We start from the raw sequence: 21,009 nt of genomic DNA on the forward strand, positions 1-21,009 counted from the left end.
GCTGCTGTGCAGACCATCGAGGGTCTGATGAAAGCCAATCCTGGTCCTGGATCTCTTTCTGGTTGTGGTGTCATGTGATTTTTCTCTCTGCCTGTATGGAGAATACCGTGAGGAATACTGCTTGTGTTTAATGGTCCTGTTAAACGCATCTTCAAGCCTACGTAGCCGGTCTCGCTCGGCACCGTCAGCGTTGTGTATGTTGATGAAGGATGAGGAAGAGACTGCTGACGTCTGCTGGCGGGTCGTAATTCTGATGATAACTGCATAGAACCAGAAAACTCTTCTTTTTAAAAGTGCTTTTAATGCTTAATACTCGTCATTTACGTAATCGTAACTTTTTGCTGTTTTATGTAAAGTTTCTGAGCATCATGTTAAGCACTTTACAAATTAAACGTATTATTTATGATTGTATTATTACAACAGCTTCACCGTGCACACCTCTCCTCAGCAGAGCTGTTTGCAAACTTCATCCATATAAAAATACTGCATGAATTTTCACAACCAAATGCTAACTTATTCACCCACCTAGCAATCGCAAACTATATTTTTTAACTTTGTAAATTAAAATTACACTAAATTCTAACAAAGATTATCTGAACATAATGACAAAATAATTCCAAAATGCAATCAAATAGTAAGTTTTTCATATCTGTTACAAATAGACGTTTTCAGTGCAGCAGCTTGGCTTGATCTGGCTTCACCGTGCACACCTTCAGGGAGAGAAACAGAAAAACCAGCAGACCAGACACATGCTCCAGCTGGCTGAACATCCACAAATTAGCATGTTTTAATAAAAGCTCTGTGCTGCATCCAAATGCTCAAACAAAGCAGTGTCTACGGCATCACCGTAAAGCCGAGCTACGAGACTGGAAGGGGGCACTTGGTGGAGAAAACCTTACAAATACACAAGCTGTAAAAGAACAGGTACTAATCTCCCACTATCCCAGTTAACCAGGTACTGTTCCCACCTGAATTCTACCTACCTCTCTTCTTAAGGTCTTCTCCTGCATGTTGGTTGATGGAGCATGGATGACAGTTAACAATTTATTGATTACAGTAGTAAGAGAATGTGCGTCAGAGTCTCTGGGTTCTGATATCTTAACAGACATAAGAAATGTGCTTGTGTCGTATCTGTATCAGCGATACTTGCCCTGGATTTACCTGGTATCAGATGGATACCAAAAAGTGCCCAACTCTTTAATGGAGCTGTTAGAGAACTGAGGAGCAGAGCATGAACAGGAAGTGACACCACAAAAGGGTAACACTTTAAAATACTGGACACAAAATTTGCTTTATTACTAGGGAACGCCTTAGGGGCGAATCCGGAACTAATGGGTAGTTAACCAGTACCTACTGGTGCCCACAAAGACCAGGCTCATTAGGACACTACTGGTTAATTATTTGCATAGTTACTAGGGAGCGCATTAGAGGCGAATCAGGAACTAATGGGTAGTTATCTAGTACTTACTGGTGCCCACAAAGACCGGGCTCATTAGGGAACTACTGGTTAGTTTTCAGGGGAACATAAGAAATTCTTCATGTGAGTACTGGATTAACTCTGACCCTAGTTCCCTAGTAGGAGAAACCATGAGAGCTAATGATGCACCGAGTGAGGAGGTGTATAGTGAAAAGAGAAGAGGGCCAAGCACCGAGCCCTGAGGCACCCCTGTTGTCAGCCCATGTGATCTGGACACGCCCCCTCGCCAAGATACTTTGAATGATCTCCCTGTGAGGTAGGACATAAACCACGAGAGGACAGATCCTGAGATGCCAAGCTCCGAGAGTTTGGAGAACAGTATATGATGGTTGACCGTGTCAAAGGCAGCAGACTGGTCCAGCAGTATAAGGACTGAGGATTGACCAGCGGATCTGGCAACCCGTAGGGAATCAGTAACTGGCAGGAGAGCAGGTTCAGTAGAGCGGCCTTGCCTATAGCCAGACTGATATGGATCTAACAGGTTGTTGTCTTGGAGGAACTGTGAGACCTGACTGAAGACGGCATGCTCTAGTAATTTAGACATGAATGGAAGCAGTGGGACCGGCCGGTAGTTTCCAACCTGGGCTGGGTTGAGTGTGGGTTTCTTCAGCAGCGGGTAACCCGAGCTTGCTTGAAGGCAGAAGGAAAGACACCGGATTTAAGAGAGGAGGTGATAATATGGGTTACTGCAGGTTTGATTGTAGGTAAAATGCTCTGCAGGATGTCAGAGGGAACAGGATCAAGAGGACAGGTCGTGGGTTTAGAGTTGACTAGAAGTTTAGAGACTTGGTCCTCATTTAGAGAGTGGAAGGAGCAGAGTGAGGCACCAGTAGCTGGTTTGGTAAGGCTGAGTTGGTCAGGCTCAGTGAATTGGTTACTGATGGTAGCAACCTTTTCAGTGAAGTAGGAACCTCCTCCCCCTCCAGCCGGTCTGGTTCCTGCAGTCAGGATGAGGTCTGGACTCTGACTGGACCTCCTCCCCGTCCAGCCGGTGGGAAGAGTTGAAATGTTCTGACCTCCAGTGATGCAGTGTTTCCACCCAGCTCTTTGCTGTTGACAGGTTATGGTATCGGCCTCCCTCAGAACTCTCCTCTGAGCTCCAACATCTCCGAGTTCATCAGCAGATACAAGTCGGACGGATACATGGATGTGCTGCATGACAAGTGGTACAAAGTGGTGCCATGTGGGAACCGAGTGTTTGTCGTCACTGAGGTCAGTCAGAGTGGGAGTTTTTCCTAATCCAGATCATTTATATGAAAGTTTCATTTTATTCTAAACACATTCTGCTGAGGTGTGATGCTGCCCCCTGCAGGTCACTGTGGCACATTGATGATCCACAAGCTGAACATCTCTGTCTGCTGCGTTCAGACTGCTGTTAACCTTTGTCCTCTGTCTCTGTCAGACTCTTCAGATGGGCATCAGTCACTTCTCAGGACTCTTCATGTTGCTGTGCATTGGAGTGGCTGGCGCTCTGCTGACTCTAGCTGGTGAACATGGTTTTTACCGGCTCATTCTGCCGCACATCCGACGCCGACAGAACCTGAAATACTGGCTGCACACTTCACAGGTGAGTTTCTTTATTCATGAAAATCAAGCTTCACATCAAACATTCAGCTAAAGATGTGTCTCAGACCAACGATCTTCCCACTGTTCCCAGAAAATCCACCGAGCTCTGAACATGACGTACGCCGACGTGAAGAAGCAGCGAGCTGAGAGAGAGAAAAGGTCTGAAGACGTCATGATGAAGAATAAACTACATTCAGCTGTTTTTCCTTTTGCAGGAACCAAACAAAGTTCAGAGTTTACTGACAGCAAGACTAACGACACAACACCACCAACAAGATGAGATGCTTTCCCCACGGTGGGGAAATTTCACTGTTCCAGCAGCTCAAACACAAAGTAAAAGAGACATTAAACAATAGACAAAATAAAAAAATAAAGACACAAAAAACAGTATGAACAATAAACAGTAAATAATAACGAAAAGAAAGAAACAGTATTTATAAGCACAGCCTCACCCAGTTTGAGGTGTTCTTACAGGTGAACATGGATGTATAGAAGATATGAATTAACTGTATGAAAGAGCATAAAGTGCAGCTAGGACATCAGTAAACATCAGTCCTACTGAGATATGAAGATGTTTGTTGCAATAACAGCATTATAGAGCAGCATTAAACAGACTGATGGTGTTTGGTATGACAGACCTGTGGAAGCGCCGTCATACACCTGGATGTCTGAGTCTGTCACTGAAGGAGCTGCTTAAGGCCCCACAGTCTGATGCTGAGGTGTTATCCATGATGGTGGACAGTTTGGCCAGAGCCCTCCTCTCCCCATCACCTCCATGGGTCCAGGGGGCTGCCACAGACTGAGCTGGCTCTTTTTATTAGTCTGTTGAGCCTCTTCTTGTCCCCCCCAGAACACCCTCTCCACAGCAGACCACTGCATAGACCACATACGCCACCACAGTCTCATAAAAAGTCCTCAGCAGTGGCCTGCACACACCAAAGATCCTCCTCAGCATGTAAAGACGTGTCTTCTTGTAGAGCGAGTCAGTGTCAGTCCAGTCCAGTTTGTTATTGAGGTGGACACCCAGGTCCTTGTCCATCCTCACTCTCTCCGTGTCGAGTCACCAGGGCAGTGTTGGATGACGGTTTCCTGTAGAAATCCATCACAATCTCCTTTGTTTTGCTGCCACTGACTTGATGGTGATTCAGCTCACACCAGTCCACAAAGTCTGTGACATTCATGTCCTCGCAGTTGTTCCCCTTGGACACACATCCCACCATGGCAGCATCGGCGGAAACGTCTGGAGGTGGCAGCTGTCCGTGGAGGATGTGAAGTCCGATGTGTACGGGGTGAAGAGGAACGGCGAGAGGACCATTCCCTGGGGGGGTCCCGGTGTTGCAGACCACCACCTCAGACACACAGTCCTGCAGCCTCACAAACTGGGGTCTGTCAGTGAGATAGTTGGTGACCCATGCAGCCAGCTGGTCGCTGACCCCGCTCTCTCCATCTTCACCCTGAGCAGTGAGGGGTGGATTGTGTTGAGAGTGCTGGAGAAGTAAAAAAAAAAAAGGTCATCCTTACAGTCTTGGCACCAAGGGGGTGGAGGTGCCTGTGGACCATCCTCTCCAGTGGCTTCATCAGGTGAGACGTTAAGGCCAGGGGTCTGAAGTGGTTGGGGTCCTTGGGGTGCTGAGTTTTAGGGACTGGGACCACACAAGACAGCTTCCACAGGACAGGAACTCTTTCCAGACTCAGGCTCAGGTTGAAGATGTAGCAGACAGAGCTGGTCTGCACAGTCTCGGAGGAGTCTGGAGCTGATGCCATCAGGACCTGTGGCATCTTCAGATGCCTTCTCACCTGATCCACTGTAGGTGTGAAGAGATTAGGAGAGGGAGGGGGTGGAGGAGAGGAGCACTGTAGAGATGGTGGTATATATATATATAAATATATATAGTGTGTGTGTGTGTGTGTGTATACTAAACCCAGACTAAATTAAACCAGTTATCTTAACCTCCTCTTTGTGCCGCTTATTTTAGTCTTGACTCAAACAATATCTGACGGGTTGCAGCATTCCTCCTGGTAAATTCCCACTCGCATAGCTCCATCATAAGATCATAATAAGATAATGAGATCAAATTAAAATCTATTAAAACACAATGCTTTATCTTAATTGTTTTTAAAAGAAATAAAGAGTTTAAATGACCATACCTGCAGCAGCTTTATTTACACATTGACATTATTTTGATGATCAGATCAACTGATGGAAGATTTTTATATTTTACTTCCACATTATTCCCTCAATAACTTTTGTTCAGATCTAATGATAAAGGTGTTATTTTAATATCATAATATTTGTATATTTAATTCAATTTTTTAAAGGATGTTTATTTAGCTCAGTGGTTACCAGGGCCACGTTTCAGGAAGCGGGTTACCATGGCAACAGACTCGTTGACGCTAACCTGCTCGCTGGCAGGTTTCCTTCAACCTGAGTTCCTCCTCTTCATCTGCAGCTGCAGACTGAAGGAAGGGTCAGACACGCCGTGTCTACGTCAGGAAAGGATCAGACCTGCTCGGATGTTTTATTTTTCCTGCAGGATTTTTTGTTTGTTACTGTTTTTCTGCACAATCAATCTTGTAACTGAACAATATTCTCAGCCCTCATATTGTTCATATGACACATGGTGGACATGCTCATAGTTCAGAGCGGTTTTTTATTTTTATTTTATTTTATCTTTTATTATTTATTCATTTATTTATTTATTTTTCCAACTGGAGTTTTCTTTAAAACATCGGTGAGGCTGGGCATAAAAAAGAGCAACTCTTCTTTATAACTGTCATTGCAGTGCATAAACAATTATAAAACACCAAATTGAGAAATATCTTTTGAGAATATTAATGCCAAGTTACATTGAAGCAAAGACACAATTGTTTAATAAATGCAACACTCGAGATAAAAAATAATACTCAGGGGGAAGTTACCTCAGGGTTGATTGAACTAAAAGTTCTGAAACGGAGTTTGACAGCTCAGAGTTGGTCAACCCAGAGTTGTGTTTTTAACTCAGCTGGTTGAACCTGCTTTCTGAAACGGGGCCCCGGACGGTGAGGTTTCTTCTACCTAACGTAGCAGAACTGGCTAAAATGTAGTTCTGTGGTCAGACGATGTTAATATAGTCACATGGTCACTTTTAAAGTTTATTCATCAGTAAAATGGAAAGACAAGATCCAATTATTTATGTAGAACATTTAATAAGAAACTTTAATTAATGCTGTCGTCAGTCACAATTATGAGCTTATTAATGATGAGACAGCAGGCCTGAACCGGGGTCTACCAGCCCAACGCCATCTCCTAAACCACCACTGCGGTGTTCCTGCCAAACCACCTCTCTGGTCCTGGTTCTGTTCACGTGTGTTAAACATCCAGGTTCGGTGATCTACTGACAGACCTTTGTTTCTTCTGTTTCTGTTCAGCTGTAACCTGCAGAGGACCCAGACCCCCCTGGGGCCTCCGGGGCCCTCAGTCTCTGGGGCCTCAGCCAAATGGAACAATGAGACCAGTAAAGATGCTGCAGATGCTTCAATGGATGCCCGAGAGTTCAAGCGAGTCCACTTTAACCTGGAGACCCTGAACACCCGCCGCCTGCTTGCTTGCATCTCTGATGCTAAGGGGGAGGAGCCTGCCAAGCAGAAGGCGGGGTCAAACAGCAGGCTGTGTGAAAATGGAGGCCCAGCTTCATTTGCCAGTCTGGTTCTTTCCCTCTCATCCTCTTCTGGCATGCCCCCTGAAGCTGTGACCACGCCCAACGCATCTATGGTTATGCCCCAGGTGGCTGTGGCCATGCCCCACGTAGCCATAGATACGCCCCATGCAGTTGTAGCTACGCCCCCTGAAACTGTAACCATGCCCCCCATAGCTGTGGCTACGCCCCGGTCCAGTGAACTGCAGGAGCTTCAGGAAGAAATCGAACAGATGAGGGAGAACCTGAGGGTGGCTCTGGCAAGGAGGGCCGAGATCCAGACCACGTTGGCCAAACCTGTTGCCACGGTAACCAACTGCCCCCCTTTAACCACAATAACAACAAGAGCCCCACCCACATGCACACCCGCTGTCACTCCAACAACAACCCTCCCTCCCAACATGAAGTGCGTCACCACCATGACGAACCCTCCCCACAAAGTCCTGTCCAAAGTACGGCCCCTCCACAGCAGACTGGCCAATCAGAGGAGGTGACGTTTTCTACAGCGGTCACATGATCTGCACACAGCAGCGGCTTCAGTCACAGGACAGGGAGAAATGAAGATGTATTCAGTTATTTACCAGCACCCGCACACACCCTTCATTCATGACGTCTCCTTCATAAGAGCTGCCCTTGTTTTTTATTCTACCTATAATTTATCGGATGAATGAAAAAATCGGGATCTTTGATTTCCAGACAGACTTAAAGAATTCGATTCAGCAGCTTGTTGCAGCAGCTCCTGTGTGTTTGCCAAACTTTATCTCTCTGGTTCCTGTTGTGTAACTATTACGACTGTCGGAGGAAGCTGAGGAACTAGCTGAGGGAGCGTGAGGATGTCTTTATTAAACTTGATGGTTCTTCTCAGACTCTGGACTCACGACTGGTTAACTCTGCTGCGCCTGCAATTAAATTCCATATTTTCCTCTTCTTTTCATCTTTTATCTTGATATTTATTTCTAAATAATATATTTTAACTTTAACTTTTTTCAATTTTAATCTGGATATTTGTTAATAATTATGTTACTTGTATGTAATATTTTTACATCATTGAGTTCATTTACTTTTAGTTTATGCTGTAAAGCTGCTGTAACTCCTGTTTCCCAGTCTGGGATCAATAAAGTCCATCTGACTCAGATGGATTTTATGATTCAGCCAATTCAGTTCAATTAATTTAACTTTAGGTTATTCATAGAGCTCCGATTCATTGACTGGTTGGTGACTTTTAGCAGGAGACCTCCTGCAGAACCAGAACCCAAACCAGAACCCAAACCAGAACCCATCTGTCTCAACTTGTTAAAATAATAAAACCATTTACATCTTTTATTCCTTCCGGAAGTGAAGTTCCTTTAATTTCATTGTTTATCAAAACAATCCAATAAAATCCAATAATCAATCATTTCATTCATGAATTCCATTATTGGCATGTTAACGTGCATTAGCATATGACTTCAGCATCGACTGGATGAATGTATGTAGCAATACCCAGTTTTTATATGAAGAAACGAGCTTTTCTTTTTTCCAGAGACGTTTTGAAGAGAAAATCATGTTTTTCATGTTGTTCACATCCATGTGGCATTTATCTGACGCTAGAGGACACATCTTGTGAAATCATTTGACCAAAATAGCTTTTCTGAGTGTTTCTGGATGTAAATCATTGTAAAACAATGACAGACAGAAAAAAGGGAGCTCAGACAGATCTGCATTTCCACGTCATAAACCCGCAGGGCGGGGCCACAAGCTCCTACCCCACCCTCTCCACCCGTGAGGAGTAAAACATGGCAGATCGACACATATGTGCAGTAACGGGTTGCAATAATAAGATAAAAGCTAATCACTTTCATTATTTACCGAAACATTTTGCTGTGAGAGAGCATTGGATTAGATTTCTTGGTCATCACAATACAACAAACCACACATTGGTTTGCAGTCAACACTTCAAGGAAGACTGCATACACAGATACACACATACAAATATTCAAACATACTTACATGCACACACACATACATACATACATACATACATACATGCATACATACATATAAACATACATGGCGTTGCAGGAGCTAAACCTTAACCTGGAGGCTATTCTAGCTCCGAATGGCAAACTGGTTGCTGTTCCGGAGCTCGTATGTGGGCTGGACACCAAATTCGAGAAGTTGTCGGGTTGGCTGTATATTTATGTGTGTATGTATCTATGTATGTATATAGATATATGTAAATACATATGTACAAATATGTGTATGTATGTGCGTATGTATGGATGTATGTGTGTATTTATATATAGGTATCGGAGTATATACTTGTATGTATGTATGGATGGACATATTTTTTGTATTCATGTATCTATATTTATATATGTACGTATATAGGTACATATGTGTGCATGAATGTATGTTTGCATGTATGGATATATGTATTTAAGCATATACGTGCTCATGTATGTATACATCTAGGTATGTATGTGTATATTTATATGCATACATATAAACATGGATACATACATAGATACACAGATACATACGTAGATATTTACATACATACATGCATACATAATTGTTTACATACATACATACATACATACAAATGTTCATACATACGTAGAAACATACATCCAAACAAATATACTTACATACATACATACTCACACACATACATACTTACAAATGCACATACATACATACATACATACATACATACATACATACATACGTATAAACATGGATACATACATAGATACAAAGATACATACATAGGTGTTTACATATATGCATACATACATACATACATACATACAAAGATATTTACAAACATACATGTTAACATACATCCATACAAACATACTTACATACATACATACAAACATACATACATACATATAAACATGGATACATACATAGATACACAGATACATACGTGGATATTTACATACATACATACATACATACATACATAAATACATTCATACATACATAAAGATAAACAGAGATACATACATAGAGACACAGATACATAACTATATATTTATACAAGCATACATACATACATACATACATGCATGCATAATTATATACATACATACATACATACATACATACATACATACATACATACATACATACATACATACATACATACATAATTACATACATACACACATATATACATACATAGATGCATGCATAATTATATACATACATACATACATACACAGATACTTACATACATACATATATACATAACTATATATTTATACAATCATACATAAATACATACATACATACATACATACATTTATTCATGTATGAATGATTATATACATACATACATACATACATACATACATACATACATACATACATACATACATACATACATACATACATACATATAAACATGGATACATACATACATAAATACATTCATACATACATAAAGATAAACAGAGATACATACATAGAGACACAGATACATAACTATATATTTATACAAGCATACATACATACATACATACATACATACATACATACATACATGCATGCATAATTATATACATACATACATACATACATACATACATACATACATACATAATTATATACATACATACATACATACACACATACATACATACATAGATGCATGCATAATTATATACATACATACATACATACATACATACATAATTACATACATACACACATACATACATACATAGATGCATGCATAATTATATACATACATACATACATACACAGATACTTACATACATACATATATACATAACTATATATTTATACAATCATACATAAATACATACATACATACATACATTTATTCATGTATAAATAATTATATACATACATACATACATACATACATTTATACATACACATATACATACATACATACAAACATGCATAAGAACATACATACATACATACATACATACATACATACATACATACATACGTATAAACATGTATTCATTTATAGATACAAAGATACATACATAGGTATTTCCATGGATACATACATTTATACATGCATACATAGTTATATATATACATACAGACATACGTACATTTATACATACACATATACATACATACATACATACATACATACATAGATAAGTAGAAACATACATAAATACATGCAGACATACAAACATGCATAAGAACATACATACATACATAGATAAGTAGAAACATACATAAATACATGCAGACATACAAACATGCATAAGAACATACATACATACATACGTACGTACATACATACATGCATACATACATGCATGCATAATTATATACATACATACATGCATGAGAACATACATACATACATACATACATACATACATACATACATACGTACGTACATACATACATACATACATACATACACAGATACTTACAAATATACATACATAGATACATATATACATACATTCATAATTATATACATACATACATACATACAAACATGCATAAGAACATACATACATACATACGTACGTACATACATAAATACATACATTCGTACATACATACATACATCCATGCATACATAATTAAATACATACAGACATACAGACATACATTTATTCATGCATACATAATTATATACACACATACATACATACATACATACATACATATATTTATACATACACTTATACATACATACATACAAACATGCATAAGAACATACATACATACATACATACATACATACATACATACATACATACATACGTACATACATACATTTATACATGCATACATAATTATATACATGCATACATACATACATACATTTATACATACACATATACATACATACATACAAACATGCATAAGTACATACATACATACATACATACATACATACATACATACATATGTACGTACATACATACATAGATACATACATACATACATACATACATACACACATACATACATACATAGATACATAGATACAAACATACATATATACATACAAACATGCATACATGCATACATACATACATACACAGATACATACAAACATACTTACAAACATACATGTTAACATACATCTATACAAACATACTTAAATACATACATTCATACATACATAAGTACATACATACACACATACATACGTATAAATATGGATACATACATAGATACATATATACATGCATTCATAATTATATACATACATGCATACAAACATGCATAAGAACATACATACATACATACGTACGTACATACATTGTGATGTTACATGTTTAATGTAGGTGAAATGTTTAGCACTACCCAGTGGCTGTGTGGAAGCAGACAGCTCATTTCACTTTGCTGTTTCTCTATTGCTCAGCTTGGGTCACATGGTTAGTCTTAGGTGAGACCTGCCATTTTGAACCAAGGTCTGGCATAGCAGGAGCATGGATGTATTATAAGAACTGGATAACGGACTAAACAATGGCGGCACGCCGATTTTTCCCAGTGGCCACTCGTGGTACTGCAACAAAAAATCCCATGGGGCCCAAAAAGCATTTTTCCCATAGGCCACAATGGTAAAAGACACGGCTGTAAAACTGTTGACAGGACGTCTTCAGCTTTAAACACAGCTAATTACTAATCTTTCTATTCAATATTTTTAATTCATGGACATTTAATCCGTCAATTATTTTTCAAAAGGCCATAAAAGCCACAGAAAAGTCTGTATTTCTCCGGTGACGTCACGGCTGTGCACATGCACTGCCGAAGCGCGGTCATGCTGTGTCGGGAGCGAGGAGGACGGCTGTTGACTTCAATATGATGGGAAAGCTGTTCGTAAAAGTTAAGTTAAAGTTAAGTTTCTTTTTTCTGATATCGAGTAACTTAATACATTTGTATTCTTAATGTTTGATATTACATGCATGATAGTTCCTGTTTTTAAACGTATTGTGACCTAAATCCTAATTAGCTCTAGGTTGTAGTTACGACCACCTGTTTAAACCACCTGATAGTGCGTTTTACTGGTTTATTTTATGTAAAGAGAGATTCAGCCCATGAATAGATCGGGGAAAGTGAGGGTGGCTTTTTTTTTTATTTGTTAATTTCTTATATTTTGGTTCACATTAGTTCACTTTTTGTTAAGTAGTTTAATCACACTGTTCACCCAGAGGGCAATAGAATTTTTTTTAATTAAAATATTTTGTCTTATGAGCTGCTATTCTATTTTCGTTAGTTCAAATAAAATATGAATAACAGTCTTGACGCATCGCTGTCAGTGATATTTTGTTATACATATACAGTTAAATATTTTGGGAGTGTTGAGCCATTTCATGACAGCGACACAATGTCGCCAAGTTAGGTAAAATAGCCTACAAAACCATTTTCAATCCCTAACGGAAATCACGATACATAAAATACATAACTACATAATAAATATAGAATGGTGATAACCCAAGTGGCCTAGTTTTCCTTAACATAGTCCTCAGTTTAAACAAAGTTTTTTTTTCTTTGTCAATTAAAAAACTGCAGCATTTAACAAAGTGGAATCCGGCAAAACACAAGAAAGGAACATTTTAAGAGACGCAATTGATAATCTTGGTGTCATCCAGGGAATAGCAGAAAAATAAAGAGAATATGCATGGGTAGCACAATGAAATAATGCATTAACAAGGACTTCTAACATTTATTACAAAAGACGTGCCTGAAATTATTCATGAATAAAGGTAGGAATTGTAAGTCATCGTGAAAATTTGACACGGGATTATACAAATATACAATATAGACTGACTTATATTGGGCTATTACGAATCCCATATAGAAATTCATCAGATTAAAACAAACCATCATTTTAACAATTACTACACAACTTTTTCCACGTATATTATATCATTACTTTACATCGAGGTCCGATCGTGTGCCGTAGAAAATCATCATCTGAGTTTGTACAGCTCTCATACTGCAGATTAATGTCGTGACCGCGCGTCGCTGGATCAGGTCACTGGGCTGCGCATTGCTCGTTCACAGTGACGTGAAGCATGATGGGAGGTGACACTACTGCGCATGCTCTATGGGCCCAATATGCGGAAGTAACCCGGAAGCCTGAGAACTTTTTCGGCGTATGCGCTGGGTGAGCAACTTCCATAGAAATGAATGGGCCGCCATTTTCAGTCCGTTATCCAGTTCTTATAATACATCCATGAGCAGGAGGCTTCAGTCGAGCCTCTGCTGAATCATGTGCAATCTGCCTGTGTTGAGCCTCAGAGAAGCTTTGTTTGTAAGTATATTTGTCATATTTAATATTGGGAATAGATAAAGATGTATATTTTGTCCCTATTTGGTATGGATTAGAATTTATAATGGCTTTCTGCTTTCACATATAAAAATTGAATAAGCAAGTGATAATGTTACAGATAATTGTGCAGTAAAGATTTCTTTTGTTTGTTGTAGTTTCACAAGAAGAAAATGTAAGCACGAAGAATGTGGAAAAGCGTATAAAGAAAAAAGAATGGATGTAAAGGACAAGTAAAACTATTGAACTTTACTTCAACGTCTCAATCATCATTCAGCTCTGGAGTGCTTAGTACACCTGCTTACCCTTGTTTAGCTGTCTGTCACTGCGTGGAGAGCTACGCACGCAGGGGACAGAACATACATAAATACATACATTCGTACATACATACATACATCCATGCATACATAATTAAATACATACAGACATACAGACATACATTTATTCATGCATACATAATTATATACACACATACACACATACATACATACATATATTTATACATACACTTATACATACATACATACAAACATGCATAAGAACATACATACATACATACATACATACGTACATACATACATTTATACATGCATACATAATTATATACATGCATACATGCATACATACATACATACATTTATACATACACATATACATACATACATGCATAAGTACATACATACATACATACATACATACATATGTACGTACGTACATACATAGATACATACATACATACACACATACATACATACATAGATACATAGATACAAACATACATATATACATACAAACATGCATACATGCATACATACACACATACACACATACATACGTATAAATATGGATACATACATAGATACAAAAATATAGACATGGATTTTTACATACATACATGCAGACATACATACATGCATTCATACGTATAAATATGGATACATACATAGATAAACAGATACATACATAGATATTGACATACTTACATAGATACATACAAACATTCATACATACATATGTACAAACATATATACATAGAAACATACATCGATACAAACATACTTACATACATACATAGATACTTACAAATGGACATACATACATACACACATACAAACATGCATACATGCATACATACATACGTACGTACATATATACATATGCATAAACATGTATTCATTTATAGATACAAAGATACATACAAAGGTATTTCCATGCATACATACATACATACAAACATTTATACATGCATACATAATTATATACATACATACATACATACATACATGCATTTATACATACACATGTACATACATATATACAAACATGCATAAGAACATACATAGATACATCCATACGTACGTATGTACATACATAGATACATACATACATACGTACATACATACACACATAATTACATACATAGAGACACAGATACAGACATAGATATTTACACACATACACAGAAACTTACAAATATACATACATACATGCATACATACATACATCCATACAAACATGCATAAGAACATACATACATACATACGTACGTACATACATACATTTATACAAATATATAGACACATACATACATATATATATACAAACATGCATAAGAACATACAGACATACATACATACATACATACATACGTACGTACGTACATACATAAATACATCCACGCATACATAATTGTATACATACATACATACATACATTTATACATGCATACATAATTATATACATACATACATACATACATGAATACATAGAAACATGCATAACAACATATATACATACATACATACATACACACATACATACAAATATAAATACATACATACGTACATACATAAATACGTACATTTATGCATACATACATACATCCATGCATACATAATTAAATACATACATACATACATACATACATACATACATACATACATACATACATACATACGTACGTACATACATAAATACATCCACGCATACATAATTGTATACATACATACATACATACATTTATACATGCATACATAATTATATACATACATACATACATACAAACATACATACATGAATACATAGAAACATGCATAACAACATATATACATACATACATACGTACACAGATACATACAAATATACATACATACATATGTACATACATAAATACAAACATTCATGCATACATACATACATACATACATACATTTATTCATGCATACATAATTATAAACATACATACATACATACATACATACATACATACATACATACATACATGCATACATAATTATATACATACATACATACATACATACATATATTTATACATACACATATACATACATAAATACATGCTGGCAAATATATATACATACATAAATACATACATGAATACATACAAACATGCAACAGAACATACATACATACATGCTTGCATACATACATGCATACATACATGCATACATAATTACATACATACATACATACATACATACATACATACATACATACATACAAATATGCATAAGAACATACGTACATACATACGTACGTACATACATACATGCATACATAGAGGCATACATAATTAAATACATACATACATACATACATACGTACATACATACATACATACATACACAGACACTTACAAATATACATACATACATGTGTACATACATACAAACATGCATAAGAACATACATACATACATACATACATACATACATACATACGTATGTACATACATAAATACATACACAGATACTTACAAATATACATACATACGTACATCCGTGCATACATAAAAAAAATACATACATACATGTTTACATACATACATACATACATACATACATACATACATACATACATACATACATGCATTAAAACATACATACATACATACATGCATAAAAACATACATACATACATAGATACATACATACATACATAAGTACGTACATACATCCATACATACATACATCCACAGATACTTACAAATATACATACATACATACATACATGCATACATAATTATATACATACATACATACATACGTACATACATACACAGATACTTACAAATATACATACATACACACATACATACATAAATACATACATTCATACATACATAATTAAATACATACATACATACATTTATTCATGCATACATAATTATATGCATACATACATACATACATACATAAATACATACAAATATGCATAAGAACATACATACATACCTACATACATGCGTACATACATGCATACATAATTATATACATACATACATAAATACATACATACGTACGTACATACATACATACATACATTCATACATACATACATACATCCATGCATATATAATTAAAAACATACATACATCCATACATACATACATTTATTCATGCATAAATAATTATATACATACATACATACATACATACATACATTTATACATACACATATACATACATCCATACATACATATAAATTTGCATAAGAACATACATACATACGTACATACATACTGCTGCAAATATTTTATAAGCATTTTGATTCATTTACTCATTTATTATTCATTTACTCATTTAAGCATTCTTATTCATTTATTCATTTACATTTTATCCTTAGATTTTAGTAACGTGCATTAGGCTCTGCTTTTAATAGAACTACAGCTTAATTGTCATCATTGCTTTGCAGGTTACAGATAGTGTATTCACATAAACTCATATAAGGTTACTGAGTTCAATACTGAGAAAACAGCTGACCATTAGCGGCCTTGACAATGTTCTAGATGGCCACTAGGGAGTAATCTAAATATTTTTGTATCTCTTTGCTTATCTATTCACTCCTAGCAGAACGGAATTTCCCAGTAACTCAGAAATCATTAAAAGAATAGCCTTTGTGTGAATATTGTGAGAAAAAGTACAAGGGAGTCAGTAGAAAGGCAGAAAAAGATAGTGAAGCAGAGCATAGTATCTTTTTCCTTTCAGCTCTGACGCACCTCAGACGAAGGACCTGGAGGAATCAAATTCCCGGAAGAAGGATGGACCACCTTGCAAAATACACATTCACATGAATGCTCACCACATGCACGCACATAGCCACAATGCTTTGTATCACTATAAATGAGGAGGATAATTTAGGTAGGCGGGTCTTTTGGCTGAACCGAAGGGTCCCGACACTTTGTGTATTAGTGATCAGAAGCTAAGCTAACAGGCCTCCTTCTCGAGAAGATATGTATTGTTTTCTTATTACTGGCTTAACAAAGAATTGTCAATTCTACTCAAACTCTGGTATTTTTGCCTTCTTTTAAAAATGTGGATTTTTGAACACTCTTCCTTCTGATTTACAGGTGGTGAACAAATCTTTTAAAGCCAACAAAGAATATTTTAAAACTTCAATACATACATACATACAAACAGACATACATACATACATACATACATACACAGATACTTACAAATATACATACATATATATATAATTATATACATACATACACATGTACATACATACAAACATGCATAAGAACATACATACATACATACATACGTATGTACATACATTAATACATACACAGATACTTACAAATATACATACATACGTACATCCGTGCATACATAATTAAATACATACATACATATTTACATACATACATTTATTCATGCATACATAATTATATACATACATACATACATTTATACATGCATACATAATTATATACTTACATACATACATACATACATACATACATACATACATACATACATACACAGATACTTACAAATATACATACATACACACATACATACATAAATAAGTACATTCATACATACATACATACATCCATGCATATATAATTAAATACATACATACATACATTTATTCATGCATACATAATTATATGCATACATACATACATTTATACATCCATACATAATTATATACATACAAACATACATACATTTATTCATACACATTGTATCTTCCTTACATATACATACATACATACATACATACATACATACATACATACATACATACATACATATGTACGTACATACATCCATACATACATACACAGATACTTACAAATGTACATACATACGTACATCCGTGCATACATAATTAAATACATACATACATATTTACATACATACATTTATTCATGCATACATAATTATATACATACATACATGCATATATAATTAAATACATACATACATAGATTTATTCATGCATACATAATTATATGCATACATACATACATTTATACATGCATACATAATTATATACATACAAACATACATACATTTATTCATACACATTGTATCTTCCTTACATATACATACATACATACATACATATGTACGTACATACATCCATACATACATACATACACAGATACTTACAAATATACATACATACATACATACATGCATACATAATTATAAACATACATACATACATACGTACATACATACAAACATGCATTAGAACATACATACATACATACATACATACATACATACATACATACGTACATACATACATACATATACAGATACTTACAAATAAACATACATACACACATACATACATAAATACATACATTCATACATACATAATTAAATACATACATACATACATTTATTCATGCAGACATAATTATATACATACATACATACATTTATACATGCATACATAATTATATACATACATCCATTTATTAATACACATTGTATCTTCCTTACATATACATACATACATACATGCTGACAAATATATATACATACATACATACATACAAACATACATACATACATACATACATGGATACACACAAACATGCATAAGAACATACATATATACATAAATACGTATGTACATACATAAATACATACACAGATACTTACAAATATACATACATACGTACATCCGTGCATACATAAAAAAATACATACATACATGTTTACATACATACATACATACATACATACATACATATATACAAACATGCAGAAGAACATACATACATACGTACATACATACATACATACATACACAGACACTTACAAATATACATACATACATGTGTACATACATACAAACATGCATAAGAACATACATACATACATACATACATACATACATACATACATACATACGTATGTACATACATAAATACATACACAGATACTTACAAATATACATACATACGTACATCCGTGCATACATAAAAAAATACATACATACATGTTTACATACATACATACATACATACATACATAAAAACATACATACATACATACATACATGCATAAAAACATACATACATACATAGATACATACATACATACATACATAAGTACGTACATACATCCATACATACATACATCCACAGGTACTTACAAATATACATACATACGTACATCCGTGCATACATAATTAAATACATACATACATATTTACATACATACATTTATTCATGCATACATAATTATATACATACATACATACATTTATACATGCATACATAATTATATACTTACATACATACATACATACATACATACATACATACACAGATACTTACAAATATACATACATACACACATACATACATAAATACATACATTCATACATACATACATACATCCATGCATATATAATTAAATACATACATACATACATTTATTCATGCATACATAATTATATGCATACATACATACATTTATACATCCATACATAATTATATACATACAAACATACATACATTTATTCATACACATTGTATCTTCCTTACATATACATACATACATACATACATACATACATACATACATACATACATACATACATACATATGTACGTACATACATCCATACATACATACACAGATACTTACAAATATACATACATACGTACATCCGTGCATACATAATTAAATACATACATACATATTTACATACATACATTTATTCATGCATACATAATTA

General features: G+C 35.4%; 1 protein-coding gene across 2 annotated transcripts in view; it reads left to right on the top strand.

Annotated features, from left to right (window-relative positions):
* grin3bb (glutamate receptor, ionotropic, N-methyl-D-aspartate 3Bb) overlaps positions 1–7,849 on the top strand; it is a 44,629-nt gene extending 36,780 nt beyond the window's left edge. For both annotated transcript variants that reach the window (XM_042006048.1, XM_042006049.1), the window contains exons 6-9: positions 2,538–2,689; positions 2,880–3,044; positions 3,135–3,202; positions 6,452–7,849. In XM_042006048.1, coding sequence (XP_041861982.1) covers positions 2,538–2,689; positions 2,880–3,044; positions 3,135–3,202; positions 6,452–7,211 — 1,145 coding nt within the window. In that variant the 3' untranslated portion in view covers positions 7,212–7,849. The remainder of the gene's footprint in view (positions 1–2,537; positions 2,690–2,879; positions 3,045–3,134; positions 3,203–6,451) is intronic.
* Positions 7,850–21,009: the final 13,160 nt, after the last annotated feature.

This window comes from Melanotaenia boesemani, chromosome 14, assembly GCF_017639745.1.
Source record: "Melanotaenia boesemani isolate fMelBoe1 chromosome 14, fMelBoe1.pri, whole genome shotgun sequence".
Classification (NCBI taxonomy): domain Eukaryota; kingdom Metazoa; phylum Chordata; class Actinopteri; order Atheriniformes; family Melanotaeniidae; genus Melanotaenia; species Melanotaenia boesemani.